The sequence below is a fragment of the Corvus hawaiiensis genome, chromosome 4, assembly GCF_020740725.1.
Source record: "Corvus hawaiiensis isolate bCorHaw1 chromosome 4, bCorHaw1.pri.cur, whole genome shotgun sequence".
NCBI classification, from domain to species: domain Eukaryota; kingdom Metazoa; phylum Chordata; class Aves; order Passeriformes; family Corvidae; genus Corvus; species Corvus hawaiiensis.
Window position 1 is genome coordinate 27856118 of NC_063216.1, and position 18043 is coordinate 27874160.

Below are 18043 nucleotides of genomic sequence, written 5' to 3' on the forward strand. Positions count from 1 at the left end.
GCCCTCCACCAGCCCCCCCCCGCCCCGTCCTCTACCTGTGCCTCCCACACAGCTCCCCACTCTCTCTTTTCCTTTCTTTTTTCACAGTTTAAAGCTGAAGAAAACAAAAATTAAAAGAAAAAAAAATACTATCTGTTCTTCTTGCAAGTAAATCCACTTATTATATTTACATTTATTTATAGCTGTTGTTTTATTAAAAAAATTGCCACTTTTTTTTTTTAAGAAACCTCTTTTGTCCTTTTTTTTTTTTTTGTCTCTTCATGTGTGTCTTTATTTACTGTGTCTGTTTGTTTTTTGCACTGTCACCGTTAACCCCAGGGTCCCCAGGGCCGGGGAAGTGGGGACCCTCCTGGGGACCCTGTGGAGGCGTGACTCAGCATCAGCTCCTGCACTCCCTAGGGTCACTCTAAACCCCTACGGACCTGTGGGGGGACGAGCGGATCCCCACGGATCCCAGGGGAATGGAGTGGATCCCCATGGGTCTCGGGGGAACAGAGTGGGTCATGGCTAACTCCGGCACCCAGGATCCTCCATAACGGGCCCAAGGACACCGAAGTCACTGGCAGCCGAACCCCCATCCCCTGTTCCCCAAGAAGCCTGTGCTGGGCTAAAGGTAAGTGGGAAACAAACCATAAAATTAAAGAATAAAACCTCCCAAAATTAAAAAAGCTGCCTCCTCCTCCTCTTCCTCCCACTTGATTTATTGTCATTTGTTATTTCTTGGTTCCCTTTTATTTTTTTTAATCTGTTTTTATTAAATGTTAAAATAATGGTACATGGGAAATCATGCATTTTCTTTTAAATTTATTTCTATTTTTTAAATCTTTCTCTCAGTTTTAAAGTTTTTCTTTTTTTTCTTTTTTCTTTTGCTTTTTTTATTTTAAGAATTTTTTTTCACTGTTGTCTCTTTCCTCATGTTTCCTTTGCGTTTGTTTGGTTTTTTTTGTTCACTCACTTGTTTGTCTGCTTATCTGCTTGTTCCTTCGTTGGTTTTTTTTTTGTCAGTTTTTTGTTTGCTTTTGTTGTTTTTGTGGTTTTTTTGTGGATTTTTTTTTTTTTTTTTTTTTGCATTGGGAAGGTCCCCACTCCACCAAGGGGCACTTCCACCTCCTCCTTCCCCACCCCCCCTGCTGCCCCCTGCCCCCTTCCACCCTCCCCACCCTGCAGCCCACCCCTGTCTCCTCCTGCCCGTTCCTGCCCCATTTTCAGCTCCTGGCGACGGCTTCATACCGGGGTGGTCCGGCGGTTGGCTGTGTTGGTGTGGATAGAGTCCTTGTTCTCTTTCTGGATACAGTTGTGAACCTGGAGGAAACTGTTATCCCTGTCGGAGTTGTAGGTAGCGGTGGGGGTGGTGGTTGCCTTCAGCGGGTCCCTGGTCAGGGTGTACATCGAGATCTCTGTTGATGGGAGGGTGTTGAACCCTTTGATCCCGACGGGAGAGGCATCCCTGGAGTGTGAAGGCTCGGTGGAGCGGGAGCTGGAGCGACTGCGTCTCTGATAGCGGTACCGGTAGCTGGGGATGCGGGTAATGGCGGAGGACTGGAGGTAGTCCGTGGCACGAGCATTGGCGCGCAGCTGTTTGTGCCGGTCTATGAACATGTGGACAGCCAGCACTCCCACCATCTCGGCTATAATGAAGGACAGGGCCCCGAAATAGAAGGACCAGCCGTAGGAGTAGCTGTTCTTCTTGGAGTCACTCTTGGAGGGGTCTCCAGCGTTGGCTGATATGTATACGATGATGCCAATTATATTACTCAGACCTGCAAGCCGTCCGGCGGGGGAGAGAGAAGGATATGTCAGGAAGGTCACACATAGCAGTGGTGGGGGCTGTGGGGTTGAATCCCTGCCCATCCCCTCCTGGTGGACAGTTTTCCTTGGGAAACTCGGGCAAAACCCTCCTCATGTGCCTGCTGCTTCCGTGGACTGCACTCCTGGCTGGTCCCTGAGAGATGTCAGATGTTAGGGAAACACTCTCCCTCCATCAGCTCCCAAGGAGGGCAGTAGGAAAGCCCCTGCCTGCCTGCCTCTGATGGGCGAGCAGGCAGGATGGAGAGGCATCCCTGTGACACTGCCTTCACCCCAAATAAAGCTTGTCAGGGCTGGGAAATACACACACTCCTGCCTAGGCAACTGCGCCCCTGCAGACGTCCTGGCTGGGCAGCCCCCCAACGCCTGGAGCCCATCCCTGGGGCATCAGGCCCTGTGCATCCCTTTACCTGCAGACACGAAGAAGATGCCGGCACTAAGGATGATGTTGTGTCGGGTTTTGTAGAACTCGCTGGCTGCAATGCAGAGTCCACCCATGAAAAGCAGAATCACACTCAGGATCGGGAAAATACTAGAGGCTCTAACAGCCCCTGCAGAGGAGAGAGGGAGGGCGGGGCAGAAAGAACAACAGAGGTGTGAGAGAGAGGAAACAGGGGCGTGGAAGTGGCACCGGAGTGAGGGGAGGGGGGCACGCAAGCACGTTTTGTGGGTGTGGGTGAAGGGGAGAGACAGAGGGCAACGTGCCATAGGGGAGTAATTTAAGGAGAGAATAAAGGCATTGGGGAATGGAGGGAGGGAGGGAGAGAGAAACAAAGCGTGTCAGAAAAAGAGAGTGGTCCAAAGCAACTCTCCCATGCTCTGGCCACTGCTGCTGCCAAGAAGCTGGTGGTTCGGCACGGGGAGGCAGAGAGGGCTGTGGGGCTGGTGGCTGAGCTGGGAGCCTGCCTGTGTTGTCTGTTCCCCCTCACGCTGTCTTTTCCTCTGTTTTTGCGGGGACTGTGGGCTGGAGGGGGAGCCCAGGCACCATTCAGCTTCTTCTGCGGGGCTCTGCCGCTTGAGCCTGCACTTCAAAGAACAGCAACCCAAATGCTTCCTGCAGAGCTGCTCAATCTCAAATCCTCCCAAAAGGGCATGAGCATCTCAAGGAGATTTTTTTTTTTAGGGCTGAGAAGGAGCTCCTGGTGCCATGCACTGCTCTGCAGCTGCAGTGAGGATCGAGAAGCAAAAGTCCCAGCCCTGTGTGCTGAAATGCGGGGCTTATCCTAGTGATTAAATGACTGGGCTCCTTCCAGAGGGCAGTGATGGGTTTGGATGTGCCAGTTCCCACACACGCACACTCTCCATCGGTCGATACGGGAAGAGCTCAGCCAGCAGAGGGCAATGGCATAGATGCACAGATGCACGTATATGCTCATATGTGCATGCAAAACATACCCCAAAGCTTCTGGGGGGCCTGACTCGTGCTCACACAGCGAAAGGCCAAGCCTGTGTGTACGCACACCCACGCACACAGGCACGCACGCACACTTCGCTTGTGGGCGGCTCGGTGGGAGCCACCGCTCTGCCTGAGTCTGCGTTGAGAATATTCATTATTTTTTTTTAACTAGGAAGGCCTTCTCTCCTCCCTTCACAAGAGAAAATAAGCTGTTAAAGTGTGAAATGAAGCCTTGCTTGATAAAGAAAGGTATCAGACGGGCTGGTGCAATTCTGCTTGTGGAGCAAAGATCTGGAAGGGGGGATGAAAGCTAATCCTTCCTTGCTTGCGAGAATGAACCTACATGAAGCAAATGCAGGACTTCTTCCTAAGTGAGCAGAGACCGCGCTTCAAAGACCCCGTTGGCCTCTGGATCCTGCCAGGCACAAGCAACCAGCTCTTTGAGGGGGGCCTAGCCCACTGCTTGTGCATGGGGAATGCAGAAGGCAGGGAGAAACCTCTCTTGCTTGCTTTCCAGCTCTGCCTGGCTGTGTTTCAGGGAACAGGATAGCAGTAATAACCATCTTAATAGCTTCTGGAAAGCAAGATGGGATTTGACGATGAGAAGCTTAAATGGCAGGAAGCAAACATCAAGTAGACACCCACTATTGAGAGGGTTTCTAGGGGGATGCTTGGTCAGTCCTGCAATCTGGTCCTGATGCATCAGTTTTATCTGTGTCTTAATTCTGAAATTCACGTCTGTTGGGAGAACACAAAGTTGCTGACTGACATGGGGAGCTGCAGGTGTCATAGGATGGAGAAGGACAGCAGCCTTCCTCAGCCTCTCAGGAGGACCATGCCACCAAGAGAGGGGCAGAATATCATCCAGTCTTCCTGGCTCCAGAGCCTGTGGCCTAAAGAGAAGTGGCTGGTGTTTGTATGCTCTCTTGAATCCTCTGTGTCTGCTAGCAAAGAAACACAGGGATGCTTCTGCTTCCTCTCTGATAACAGGCATTTGATTTCAAAAAGCCTAAGACACCTAATGTGGATGGCTGGCAGAAATAATGTCTAAGCCCTTCTAGGCCATGGACACTACCCCATCACTGTCCTGCTTCCCTGGGGCATGAGGGAATTGCCCAGTCTGATACTAATAAGCAACTTCCTAGCTGTTCCTGATGGTACCGCCAGGCATTGCCCATGCAGAGCACCCAGGGACTCCAGTTTGGCAGAAGTTCTGGGAAGAAGATCTTCAGTGGGGTCCCTCTCCAGGCAGGTCAAAGCCAGCAGAAATCCCACTTCCCTCAGGAATGACCCAAGTAGTTCTTTATTGACTTGCCAAATCTCTCTTTGAACCTGGTTCTTTCTTAAAAAGGGCTCTACCCTGGGGACACTGTCAGGTCCTGACACTGGGCCAATTTTTGTCTTCAGATCTTGTTCCCTCTGAGGGAACAAACCCATCCTTCTTAAGATGTTTGGCCCCTTCCCCCAGCTCTTTTTTCTGAAGTGCACTTGATGCTGCAAGCAGCTTCCTTGCTCCCAAGCAACTCTGCAAGGGCTGGTTTGCCCTCGGAGGCAGCCTGCAAACCTTTGGCATCCCTGTGCCAAACCAGATCAAACCCCTGTCTTCAGCTCTGCTGTCCAGGGGCCATGCAGCAATTAAGAGACCGGTACTGCAGAAAGGCAGCTGAAAGAAGCAATCTCCCTCAGTTATTTACAATTTACAGTGGATGAAGGACTGTTTGAGAAACCAAGAGGAAGCAGCATAAGATCTGCCTCTTTTCACATACAAATGAGCCTCACAGATCCTAAATTATCTCTCTCATCCCTGCCGCAGGGCTGGGTCTCCACATCTGGCTTGGAGCACACCCGGCTGACAAGGAGCTATTCTGAAAGACTCCCGGTCTTTGGAAGCCTCTGATGATTAACCTTGGAAGGTCAAAAGCACTTATCTCAGATTTCTGTCGGGAGAAGATCTCATGATGTCAAAAGACGTTGGGCTTGTGGAGGGAGGGCAGGACAGTGAGGTGGGGACCTAAAAGGAGGAGTGTTCCCTGTTCAGCTGTGCTAAAGGAAGAGTAAGCTCCTGCCTCTGGGGTGGGTGGAAATGCTGGCTGGGGAGGGCAGCCGGGCAGGGCAACGCACGATGCGGATCTGTCCTGCTGGCCAGGATGCTGCTGTGCAAAGCAGTCTGACCTTCACCCACACACCTGAGGCTGGGCTTGGAGCTCAGGCTAGGCTTCCTTACAGACATGCCTTGTACCTAGGGTTCAGCACCTCTCCTAGGGGCTCTGGGTGAGCACCAGGTCTTTCCTTCAAAGGGCTCTGGCTGTCCTTATTCCCGCTTCCTGCTCCCATCACTAAAATCACTAAAACCAGCAAAGATCAGATCTGTAGCCTCTGTAGGGAAGTGGTGTTTGGGGAAGGGTGAAGACAGCAGTAAGAGCTCCTCAGACAAAACCCAGCTAATTTCTTAAGTCTGGTGCCACTGGAGTGTCAGATAAGGAAATGTAAATGTCTCACACATGGACACGCACACACACACTGCCCCAGCTAGCCCAGTCTGACCTAATGCCCAATCAGCTGCTTTTCAATGGATTTGAATTGAGACTCTGATTTTATATTGCAATTAATTGCTGCTAATAAAAAAAATGCCATTGGTTTTTACTGTGAGTTCGAATTTGCACTGTCTCATGGGCAGGGTCCCAAGGAGGTGAGAGTGGAGCCAGTTTTAGGGGGTCACAAGGCTCTGGGGTCTCCACTGAGCCTCACAGGTCCCAGTGTCTCCACCACCCTGTGTTCAGAAAACAAAAGGCGCCCGACGCTAGCACCTACAAGCCATTGCAAAAAGAGCCTGTGGACTTACGGAGGAAATATTCTGCTGTATCGGCTTCATAATCTGCATCCTCAGGGAAGTGATCGATTTGCTTACACAGACCTTTAAAATTCCCTAGGGAACAAGAGGAAAAAAGAACAAATGAGAACACCAGAACCTGCCTTGCAGGAACAGCTGCCCTCTGCGTCACCTTTTGTGCCCGCCTGCCTTCCTCCCAGGCAGCACGCCCACTCGTGTGTGCATGCCCGGGAAATGCCCGGGGCCTCTCCTTGCACACTCGCACATGTATCTCCCTCTTACTTGCACAGGAATGTGGGCTTTGCTGTCAGGATCCAGCCTGACGCCCACCTAGCCCAGCACGCCTCGCTCAGCAGAGGAGAGCACCAGAAGCTCCGTGACTCCTGCCGCAGACGGCCGGGAGAGCTCTGCCCGCCTCTGAGGGAGGCAGGATGGGAACAGGTGCCAGAGACTGGGCCATCCTGCAAAGTACAGGTGTCAGGGTCCCCTCCCTCAGCATCGACAGGCGTAACTGTGGGTTACATCAGCAGAGCTCAGTGTTTCCCCTGGCGTGGGCTGGTGGATCCCAGCAGTGAGGGGATCGTGGCAGGATGATCGGGTGTGGGTTGCGAGAGTATTTGTTTCTCTCAGCTGTGAATTTGCTGCCCTCTCATTCCATGGGCAGGATACATCCCTTTGTTCTGGTTTGGTGTGAGAACAAAAGCTCTTAATCTACTTTCTCCATATGACTGCTTGTTTTTGCATACCTTTGTCAGGCCCCTCTTGTGTCCTCTCACAGACTGAGGCTACAAGAAGCTTGGTGCAAGTGCGTGTATGCAGCTCAGCAGCAAAACGCCCTTGTGCTGGGGGAGCAAAATCTTCCACCATGAGTGAGGGAAGCTGGGCTGGACACAGTTCCATCAGGCTGGTGTATGCACAGGGCCTTCTGCTAGTTTTACTCATGGGGCTCCCTTTTTCACACACTCCATGGCCAACAAGGCCATCCCAGCAGGAGGCCAGTGACATCTTCCAAGTCTTTTGTTAGCTGAGATGTCTACCAGACTCTTATTTTCATCATTCATGTCTCGACATCAGGAATACCACTCCAGAGAGGTACTCCTCAAGCCACATCATAATTTTCACCATGACCACTGGTTAATTAGCATCTCAAATGATCAGGTTGTCCATTCTTGTACAGGGGTCACCACGTGAAAGACAATTTCATTCTATCTCCTGGGGTTCCCATAATTTTTTTCTCCTACCCTCCATTCCATTTCCCTCTGGACACTTGCACTGACTGGCCATCAACACAGAACTGATGGACATAATCTGTCCAGAAAGGAGAAATGCATTGTCTGCATGAGGTGTGTGGGGAGGCATTGTGATCCCATGGGCCTCCTTGCCAGAGGTCAACCAACAAAGTGGCTCAGGCTCATTGATCCCTCAGCAGACGCATTTGGAGCCTGAGTCTGGAGAGTGACAAATGCTGTGGCAACCTGGGTGAGCCTCCTGCCACCCTGACCCTGACCCCAGCTTCTGGACCAGCTGGGTGTGCAGGGCAAGGAGAAAATGAAGCCACCACACTTGAGGTTGTTGCCTCTGGGAGGAAAAACAGAGCTCTTCCAGACCAACCCTACCCAGGCTGAGGACTGCAGGCACCATGTCAGGTCCCCAAGTCATGTCTTGGGAGGTCTATTCCTGACGAATTTGAATGATCTTTCAGTTATTTGTGAATAGATGGAAGAGGAACCAAGCTCAAAGGGTTCTCCCTGAGTTTCTTGTTGAGAAATTCTTGATGGATTAATGTTTGGGATGCTTTGGGAGGCAGTCCTGAGTAAATAGCTGAGTAAATGGAAGGCAGGTATGTGGGTTCCTTTAGGTCAGCCCCCAAATTTGACTTCTTCTGCATCCATCTGGCTTGTGTCTGATGCCTCTAAGGTATCTATCACATTTAGCTACTCATTCAAAGAGCTTGCATAAAGAGACTAGAGACAGCAGAGAGGAGTGTGTGTGTGTGCATTAAGAGGTAAGTAATAGGAGAAGAGAGTAGGAACAAAGCCTCTCTGTGTAGCTCTGACATACTATTCCCACACTGAAACTGTGGGTTATGAAAGAAGGTTATTAATCACCCATCCCCAATCCAGTTAACCTCGTTCGAAAAGTGTCTGCTTCTCAGCCATGGCTCTTCTGGAAAGGCAAGCTTCATAGCCAAGCAAATTGCCTTGGCACACTTCCATCCTGCTAGTTGCCCACTAAAATCCCTATGAGGCAGCAGATACAGCAGGAAGTGGGTCCTTTCCCTTGCTTGCCCCTGACTGCCTGGGGCCATCTGCCTGCAACAGATGAGCAGCCCATCATCCTGGTCCTTTGGCTGAGGTCACTGCTGTACAGTGCACATGAACACTGGCACTCTCCGGGGCACTGGGGAGGTCTCCAGCTTCAGATTTCAGTTCCTTGCCCAGCAGGTCTTGAACACCGAGTTCCTCCTGCCCATACGTGCTGGGAGAGCAGGCAGAACCTGCATGCACCTCCCAGGTGATGTTCCTGGCACGCAGCCGGAGCCTCCCAGTTGGAATCAGCCGGGGAGGGAAGGCGCAGTGCATCTGGAAACCCCCTCACTGTGTGACATCCTTTCCCTGCTTCCTTTTTTCTCCCTCTCCCCCGCTCTGCTTCTTGCTGAATTTGAGGCTGATTAATTCCTATGTAAAGAATTGAGCTGCTTGGGGAAGATGCTGCATCTGGTGCAGGCTGTCTTTTATATGGACTTGTGTGGGATATCTGGGTAGAGGTTCAGCCACCTAGGCAGGCTGAGGGCATATGCAGGCTTTTTGAAAACCTGCTCCTGTTGCTGAGCCTCCCAAAGGCTTTACTGACCTGGCTTAGCAGGGTACTTGGCCATTGGAGTGCCCAGCCTAGGCTTCCTTAAAATGCTGTGGCACTGTGGAGCTGCCCTTCTCCACAGGCTGATATGCTGTGCCAGGTTGATTCCCCTCCCTGGATCGACCCTGCCGGGGTTCCCGAAGGCAGCGTTGGTCCCACTTTAGCCCCTGCATTGTCTGTGCTCAGCACAGAGTGCTGTGGATCTGGATGCTGACTGTTCGCCTGTGCTACCACACCCTCTCCTCCAATGCCTCCTGGCTCCTCTGGGCGATGGATGGGGAAAGGATGCAGAATTTAGGTCATTAATGCGCTAACTGGGAATATAAGAGAACAAGATTCAGTTTTTGCTGTGCCACAGGCGTGCTGTTAAAACCACTTTTCTCTGCCTCAGAATCCTACCCTGTAAAATGGGGGTGACAGCACTCCTCTGCCTGGTGCCGTACGGGGACGTGTTAAACAGGGCATGCTGTGGGTGTGCTGGTGCCAGCGGCTCCGAAAGCGCACGGAGTAGGTGAGTGATGGATGGCAGCGGTTCAGAAACCCGCTTGGTGTGGGGAAGGCCTTGATGTCACTTCTTGTGCCAAGGTCACTCGGCAATTCTCTGACGGACATCTGTGGCCTGCTGAGATGGTACAGCAGCTTCCCTGGCACCTGTGCTGGTGGAAGCACGGAGGGGGGATGGAGCAGCTCAGCAGTGCTGCTGAGGTCTGACACAACAGCCTTTTCTTGTGCTGCATGTGTGGTTTGCAGAGCCAGGGATGGTGAGAGCCGTGTGTCACCCTATAGTTAATACTCCTGAATGCCTGAGCAAGATCAAATCGTTATGTGAGAGGGCATGTAGGGCTCTGAGAACCCCCCAAGAAAGTAAGAGCAACAGCTCCTCTCTACTTGAGTCCCCTTGTCCTTCCCATTCTTCCCAGCTCAAGGAATTTCATGCTGTAAACCTTGAAACAGGGCATGTGTCTCTGTCTTCGCCCATACGCCTCTCTGAGAAACCTAAGGCACGTGCTTCCACCTCCTCCCTGTAGCTCTCCCAGTGCAGTTTGGGCTCTCCCCTCATCCTTGCTCATGCTCACCCATCAGATCTTCCTCCTTTTTCTCAGTCCCTCTCATTCATGGCAGCCACCTCCCTCTCTCAGGCATATCAGTGTGGGCATCCTCTGAACAGCCTGCTTTGGGGTGCGCAGGCTGCAGAGGAGGAGGGAATGAGCATCAGCCTGTTTCAAAACAGGAAGGCTGGGGATGCCCAGGTCCATGGAAAAGCAGAGAGCAGTCCCCACATCCCCTGTGTGTTACTGGGAGTCATTAGTCACCACTGTTTGCTTGTTGCCTGCCCAAACTTTGGAAAATGCAGTCCCAAAGAGCCAGGACTGGTGCAACAGGCGCCCCTCCAGTGCCTGGCTGAGGACTGAAGTTGCCCAGTTGGGTCATTAAGAGCAGAGACAATCTCTCATACTGCCAAAAGGGACTAAATATCTAAGATGCATGAAATTCAACATCAACTGTGCGTTCATCTCTTAGAGAGACCTCCTCCAGTGTGGCAGGATCATTGTTTGGGTATAAGCTGTCTATCCAGGACAGCTGGCAGCCGCCAGCCCTGCTGCAGCAAGACAGACTGAGTTACCCCTGATGAGAACCTGGCTCGGTATTGTTGGTGATACAGTTTATTTTTGTGCCGCTTTGTGCAGCCCTGTCTCTTTCAGAAGTCTTGCTTGCCTGCAGAGTGCAATCCATTGCAAAATAGTAAGTTCCAAAGAATGAAAAGCTACTCCCTTCCTGAGAGGTAGGAACACTTTTAAATGGTCAGGACCATACATCTGAAAACTGCGAGCCAGAGGCAAAGACATCCAAAAGGAGAGAAGCAGACAAAGAGGGACGAGAACAGAAAGACCTCTTTTCCCAGAATGATTTGTGATATTTCCATTTATGGAGAAAAGCAATCCACTGAAAGCTTTTCTTCAGTCTCACTCTCTAATTTAGCAGAGGTTTTGGCATGATGGCTTCTAGAGAAATAAATAAAGGGGGCTGGATATAGCTCTTGTCTCTAAAAGGTGAGAAAGATGGCTTGGTGTTGGCCAAGGATTCAGTATCACTTTCCGTCATGCACTCCCTGTACCATTTTAGGCAAGCCACTTACTCCCCCTCTTCTTTCACTCCAAATGGGAATAATGGTATTTCCCAGGAGAGTAGGCTGAGGATATTTATATTAAAAATATGAAAGTGATCAGACACTGGATCATTTGGGCCAGATAATTCTTCCCACCATCTAGTTCAAATGTAACATGCTCACTTTTGATGTGACCTTCTCCTTACATGAAGACTGTGCAGACATGACAGTTCTCAGAAGCTCCCATTTGTGCTGCCTGCCCTAGGACTAAACTTTGGCGCAGATTAAACTGTTTTTGCTATCTGCACATGAAAGAGATACGAGAAATAGCACACAAAGGGCAGGTAGTCAAACACAAACGTTTCTGCTCCAGGATTCTGTTTCTGAGCAGAGTCCCTTTGGTACCAGGTGGTGAAGTGGGGCTCAGAGCCAGCCTCTGGGCTACGAAGACAAATTCCACAGCTACAGGGCAAACTGCTGGCATGCCTTTCTTACACACAAAAGGCTTCCAAACCAGGAGAGGAGGTCTGCCGTCCCTGTCAAAAATTGACACTGGTGACACTGAGTTGTTAATGCCCAACCTGACATGACTGCAAGACGAAGGAGTGAGGTTTCATGAAGTGACAAAGAGCACAGGAAAAGCCTTTTGAAGGCATTTTGATTGCCCTCCTCCCTTCCAAGAATGAAGCACTTGAGAGCACACATAATTTTGGGAGATTCGGAGCTGATGAAAAGGCAGTGGCAGGGAGCACAGACAGTGCTTGTGGGCATCTGCTTTTACCCACCTGTGCTGACGCGCCCAAAAGAAAGACTGGCCCTTCAAAAGGGCTCATTTTCCCTCTCTGGGAATCTCTCCATAGATAGCACCTTACAAAAATTAGGCCATCTTTTCACCTGCCTCAGTACGCAGATTACAGGTGTAGGGTTAAACCAGCAAACGTAGCACAAGGTATGAGTGTTCTGGGGCTTGAGCATGTGCTGCTCTTGCAGCTCTGACCCTGCACAGTGGCAGGGGATGCTGTGCTAGGGCAATACCTTTTAACCCAGCTGAGTAATTTTAAGACTGAAGAGTGCTCAGAGGTGCTTAGGGACAAAGGGACTTTCTACTACAAGGTGAAGATCAGTGGGGCAGTAAATGTGGTCTGCAGAGCTGAGCCTGGGACAGTAGCGGAGATCCCATGGGAACTACAGGCCATCAAAAATCTTGCCTCCTTCCTGTCCAAATGCAATGCACCTACTTTGACGTGGTCTTCTTCAATGCAAACATGCAGCAGCGCATGTGTTAAAACCCCCAAACAAAACCCTAGCAACATAACCAGTATGTTGCATACATAATTCTCTCCCTGGGGAGAGGATAAAAGAACAAACCACATGTGACTGATATCAAGCCCCATCACTTAATGTGCCACTGGAAATCATTCAGATATTGTGCTGAAGAAGCCTGTAAAAGAACTGGTGCAAAATAGAAATTGATCTTATAGTTATGAAAGAATATCTACCCTGCCTACGAGGTAGAACATTATACCAGCTCTCCTCACCTTATTATTAATAATCATGTTTATTACAGCTGTTGCCAAGGATCAGATGATAAAGGGAATTGCAGTAAAAATGTTACAAACACTGTCTTACAGACCATTGCTGCCTTGATGAGCATCGAGGAAGAGGTGTATCACAGCACATTAGCAATGACCAAAGCTACAGCAGTAAAATGGCCTGAACATACAGGTTCTGGGGAGATTAATTTATTCAGGAGATGGCAGATAAATAGGAAAAGAAATGCAGACCTAGATGGGAAAAATAAGTGGGAGAAGCCAGTATGGGGCAGCACTGAGGAGGAGACGATGAGGTGGAAGGAAGAGGGTATAGAGAGCCGCCAGTGAGCACCAGGAAGATTAGTCCCATCCAAACCAATACCAGGCTCCTGTTCCACATTTTTCAGCTCTTCTCCTCACTTACTCCCAGCAGCCATCCCTGACAATCACCTGGCAAATGAGAGGGGGCTAATGACAGAAGGCTCATAGAATCATTTACGTTGGAAAAGACCTCCAACATAATTGAGTCCAACCTTTGACTGATCACCATCATGCCAACTTAAACAAGGCACTAAGTGATGAGCCATGTCCCGTTGTTTCTTGAACTCTTCCAGGGATGGTGACTCCACCACTTCCCTGGGCAGCCCTTTCCAACGCTTAACCACCCTTCCAGTGTGATGACCACACACATGCTGCTGGAGGTGACTTAGGTCCCTCCTGTAGAGCCTCAGCGGTGTGGGAGTGCAGGAGAGCCCATGCCACCCTGGTGTTGCCCGCATGGTGCCTTGCAGAGCTCTGCTGCAGCAGCCAAGGGGGCCCACGCTGTGCTAGGGCTGGACTCTGCACTGCTGTCAGCCTGGGACCGCTTTGCATTTTTCCTTGGAGGTGGCAGCCTCCCCTCCTTCCCACCCTGCTCGCTGCTGCTGCTGCTGCTGCTGCTGCTGCTTAAGTAGCCCATAGGCTCTGCCTCAGAGCTGGCTATAGCTATTCCATGTACGTGGGTGGAGATGCAGTGGTAGCAAAACCTATTATTAAGATTATATGAAGATTTCCATTTATAAACACCCTCTTTTTACAGGGTTGTAACTTTCAAAAATATCTTCGCTGTGGCTTGAAATTTCCCGTGCTTTGTCACAGGCAGAGAAGTGAGATTGGTTGGGAAAATTGGGCAAAGGCTCTTGAATGCTTTTTGGTGCAAAAGCAAATCCAGCATGTTTGAGCTTTACAAACTGAAACATTGCGGGTGGCTGGATTTCAGGGACTGCTAGACATCTGTCCAAGTCACAAATGCAAAACCTCAACACAGCAATAATAAAAATCATTCAAAAATTCTTTTTTGCAGATACCCAGTGCAAGCGTCTCCCACAGTAAACAAATGCCTCTGTTTTCTAGATTTGCCAGAATCAAACCTGGACTGAATTTCTTCTGAAAATAGTACTTAACACAAAAATGTATTAGGCTCATCTAGATCGTTGAAAGCTGTGGGTAACTGTGCTCCTCCTAATGTTCTATTTTTTAAATTTGCCTTCTGGCATTACAAATAGTTTTATATATACATATGTAACAAATGTGTGATTTCATTTATATGTCAATGAAATAATTTGGGGTTTATAATGATATTTTCCTGTGTGATTCAGTGAATGAGTAAAGCATGAACAATATATCTTTGTTCCTCAGCAGAGAGATCAGAAACAATTTCTACTGTTGTTACAGTGATTAGTGTCACTCTAGGAAGGAAAAATATATGAACTTTCTGGCTTACAAGCCCTATATTAGTATTCAAGGTATACTAGCTGAGTTAGTAAAAGTACTGCCTTTGCCTTGCAAAAAAAGAGAACTGGATTTTAAATGAGCTGGGAACCAGAAATAGAATTGAGAAAAGGGCTTGTAAGGAGTTGCGCTCAGATGTGGTAGCATGATGTTGGGTTTCAAATTCCAAGAGCACAACTTAAGTGCTGGACCTGCTGTGGTGGAGGATGGAGAAATAAAGGGAGAAGTTGATCAGGACATGGAGAAAAGTACAAGCAAAACAGAAAGGGCAAGTGAAAGAAATCAAGAAATTACAGATTAAAAAAAAAAAAATCAATCAATTTGTAGCAAAACCATTTATATGTGTGTATGTGTAACGAGTCAAATGTGACACTACAATTGTGAGCCGAGTGACAGGAAGGGTGATGCAATTATCTGCAGTGAGAGAGAAGTGATGTGCTTAAGGTGTGGGAGGAGAGGATGCTCCGTAGCTACCACAGGCAATCCCAAACCACAGCTGCACATCCAGATGTCAGAGGAAGGGAGACACTCATGTAAGCCTGGATGGAAAGGGGTGAATGGGATGGAGGAAGTATTTAAGAGCTGTTGCTTCTGTTTTCTTTTTTTTTCCTTTTCCCTATCATGGCAACAATATTGTAACTAGGACAGTTTTTGCATATAGGGTTACAACATCAAACTCTCAGAAATGAGAGCGTGTAAACAACATCCTAGCTGGATGAGGCCATAAGGACTGAACCATCTTGAATTTGGACTCAAAGACCCAGAGCTCAAATGGGTTAATCTTTCCCCAGAAGTACAAAGAGGAAAACCATGGGCTACAAAATTTGTGATTAGTTCATCCTATCAGGTTGCATTTTTCTGCTCAGATGTAACTGTGTTGCTGATCTATGAGTGTGCATCAGAGGACAGAGCCAGGCTCACCTTGTATAGTAGGTCATGTTTTGGATCAGTGGTGAGACTGTAACTCTAGTGGTCACTGGAGTTAACTGTGCACAGACATGGATTTAACAGGCAAGAAAAGAGGGCAAACCAGCCCTCCTTACATGGTGAAAAGTGCCCTGCACAGCCTGGGGCAAGCCATAAGCTGTGCATGCCTTGGTACAGGTATGAGCTCAGCCCCTAACTCAGCAGGAATCAGGGCTTGGCTATTCCCAAACTCCGAATCTTGCAATTGCAGTGCTGTGTTCACAAGGCTTTTTGAATGCAATTTCCTTAGTCATTTTTAAATTATGAAGGAGGAGAAAAGGCACTTCAAATCTTTCATCTCCAACTCCACATTGGATTTGTCTCTGACATATCCAGCTGGATCTATGGGGAGACGCTGTCCTCAGTTAAACTGGTGTAAATCTAGTGTGACTCTGACTGCTCCTTCAGCAGTTAGGGCCACAACCAAGAGAGGAATTAGGCTTGCAGCTGTTAATTAGCTTATGAAGTATGTGGTGTGCTTTAGGGTCCTTCAGGATGCAAAGCGCTATATAGAAATTATTATTAGTTATTAATAACAAAAATACCCAAGAACCCCAGGGAAATAATCCAAAGAATGGAACAAGTCAATGACAGAGGCAGCATTCAATCCATCCTCCCTCTTCTGCGCCACTTAAGCTCTCCTCCCCCTTCCCCTCCGAGACTCAGACACATGGAGGAAGGGAGAGCCCACCATCACACGTGTTTAGCAATTTGGCAGTCTCAGCAAGTCTCCTGTGTTCTCCCACACAACATCATCAGCCTGCAGTAGGAATTGTGAAATCAGTAGCAGAATTGACACCCAGCAGTAGAAATTTTGGGGAATAACAGTGTGTGGGAATTCCTCAGCTTGCCTCTCAGGGAAAATTGCAACCCTGCCCAGTGGTCTTCAGGGCTTTTTATTTCACTGCCCTCCCTTCCTCTGGGAAAACGACTGAGAAGCACTGCTTGCTTTCTTTAAAGATCTCTAGATGAGAACTGGGGGTCCATTTGCTGATGCCTGAGTTGGGGTGAGTGGCTCCACTGGAAATTCACAACCTGTTCTGGCCATTCCAGCCCAGGAGATGAGTGTGAAGTCTATTTTAGGTGAGGAAATAGAACAAGGGAAGGGCTGGACTTTCTCTAGTACTTTTTTACCCCAGGGAACCCAAAGCCCTTCATGCAACACTGACCGAGGTCCCCCAGCGCGGTGGCTCTGCAGATGAGCGTGGCAGCCATTACGCGCTCACTGAGCTCACACACACTTGCCCTTGGAGAGTGGAGGCAGCTTTGCCCAGGCAGGGAATATTGGTTGTCCCTTAGTCTGCTCAGGAAGTGCACTGGGATTTTTGCTGTGCCTTCAGGCAGCCCACCAGAGATGGCCAGGAGGGAACTGGGCGTAGGATTTCCTTGGCAGGAAGCCCTGCTGACTGCAGCGCTTCAGGTTGAGCTGCAACGTGCAGGGCCATGCACTCACGGAGCTTTTCTGCCCTGTGTCCTTTATGCCCTGGAATGCACCACCTACAAATTAGAAAATGAAAGCCTCGAGGAAGAGGTCAGGACTTTCCCATTTTGCAATTTCCTCTGGCAGTCACTATGTCTCACCCTGGAGCTCTGGTGTTTTGGGAGAAGCCCGACCCAGAACAGATACCCCACTGTGCTCTGGGGAACATGCTGGGATGAAGCGAATGTGAGTGTGCTGAAACTCTTCAGGATGTTCACTCCTGGTGAATCCAGTCCTGACCTGGACCTCACTCACAAAACTATCCAAAACCTCCCAAATGTTCCTAAATCAATAAGGAATAAGGAACAGGAGGGAAAACAGGGCAGGAAGGGCAGAGGACTGATCTGATGTACAGTAAGCTCCTTCCTACTGACAGCTGAGGAGGAAGCCACTGGTCCCTGCGAGCTATCCACTCACAGAAAGATGAGTTCCTTGACTTTGCAATGTCCCCAGGATGGGGACAGCCTCCACTGCAGTCCCTTCCCAGTGAGCCTGAATACTGAATCCAAACATGGCTTAATATTGTTTCCTGCATTTCCCAGCTATGCTAGGATTTGGGATTTGAAGAGTTGTCTGGATTGCATGTATGCGTTCCAAAACATTTTAGGCTCATACCTCCCTGTGCTTATTTCGGTGCAATTGCTGGCAAGGCAAATATCCAGACTAACAACCACACTGGTCTGTGAAAGTTGTAGGAAAGCATTGCCCTCCATGCTGAAAGAGGCAGGACACAGAGTTTGCTTTGTTACACACATTATGCTTATTTTTCACTTGGGTCACTGGAATTCAGAAAATGTTGGTAAACACAGCTTATATCCCACAGGGCCATGCAGGGTAGCTGTGAGTCTGATCAAATTGCCTTAGCACAGCTATGCCAAGGCTCCCAATGTCTCCAAATGAGCTACTGCTGTTCTAACTTGCTGCTTTACTCATAATCCACCTCAAACACTGGGTGTTAAAGTAGATATTGCACAGATTTGATTTTAGGTCCCTTTCTATGCAGCTGAGCAAAAAACAAATGCCAAGCCTTGCAAGTGCTGCTAGCTTTTAGAGGCTGCTATTAGAACATTAATAATTTTATTATTGTTATTTCCTCAGGGTTGCGGGTACCCCAGTGATTTACAGGAAAACAAAGTGATTTGGCCATCTCCTGAAGCTCTTACAACAAAAGTTAGACTTAAGCACAGCACTGGGCTTATTTAACAAGCAAAGAGTGCCAGCAGGGTGTTTGGAAAAGGGAGGTTTATAGCAGCGCAGTATCATGAGACATTTACGGTTGTGTGCACGTGTATATCCT

The 18043-nt window shown here is 49.0% G+C and overlaps 1 protein-coding gene across 3 annotated transcripts in view; it reads right to left on the reverse strand.

The window, feature by feature from the left end:
* Window positions 1–1160: 1160 nt before the first annotated feature.
* The window catches only part of CACNG2 (calcium voltage-gated channel auxiliary subunit gamma 2), a 51853-nt gene continuing 34970 nt past the window's right edge, over window positions 1161–18043 (reverse strand). For all 3 annotated transcript variants that reach the window (XM_048301835.1, XM_048301834.1, XM_048301836.1), the window contains 3 exons: window positions 6045–6128; window positions 2217–2357; window positions 1161–1760 (listed from right to left, as the gene is read on the reverse strand). In XM_048301835.1, the coding sequence (XP_048157792.1) occupies window positions 1225–1760; window positions 2217–2357; window positions 6045–6128 (761 nt within the window). In that variant the 3' untranslated portion in view covers window positions 1161–1224. The remainder of the gene's footprint in view (window positions 1761–2216; window positions 2358–6044; window positions 6129–18043) is intronic.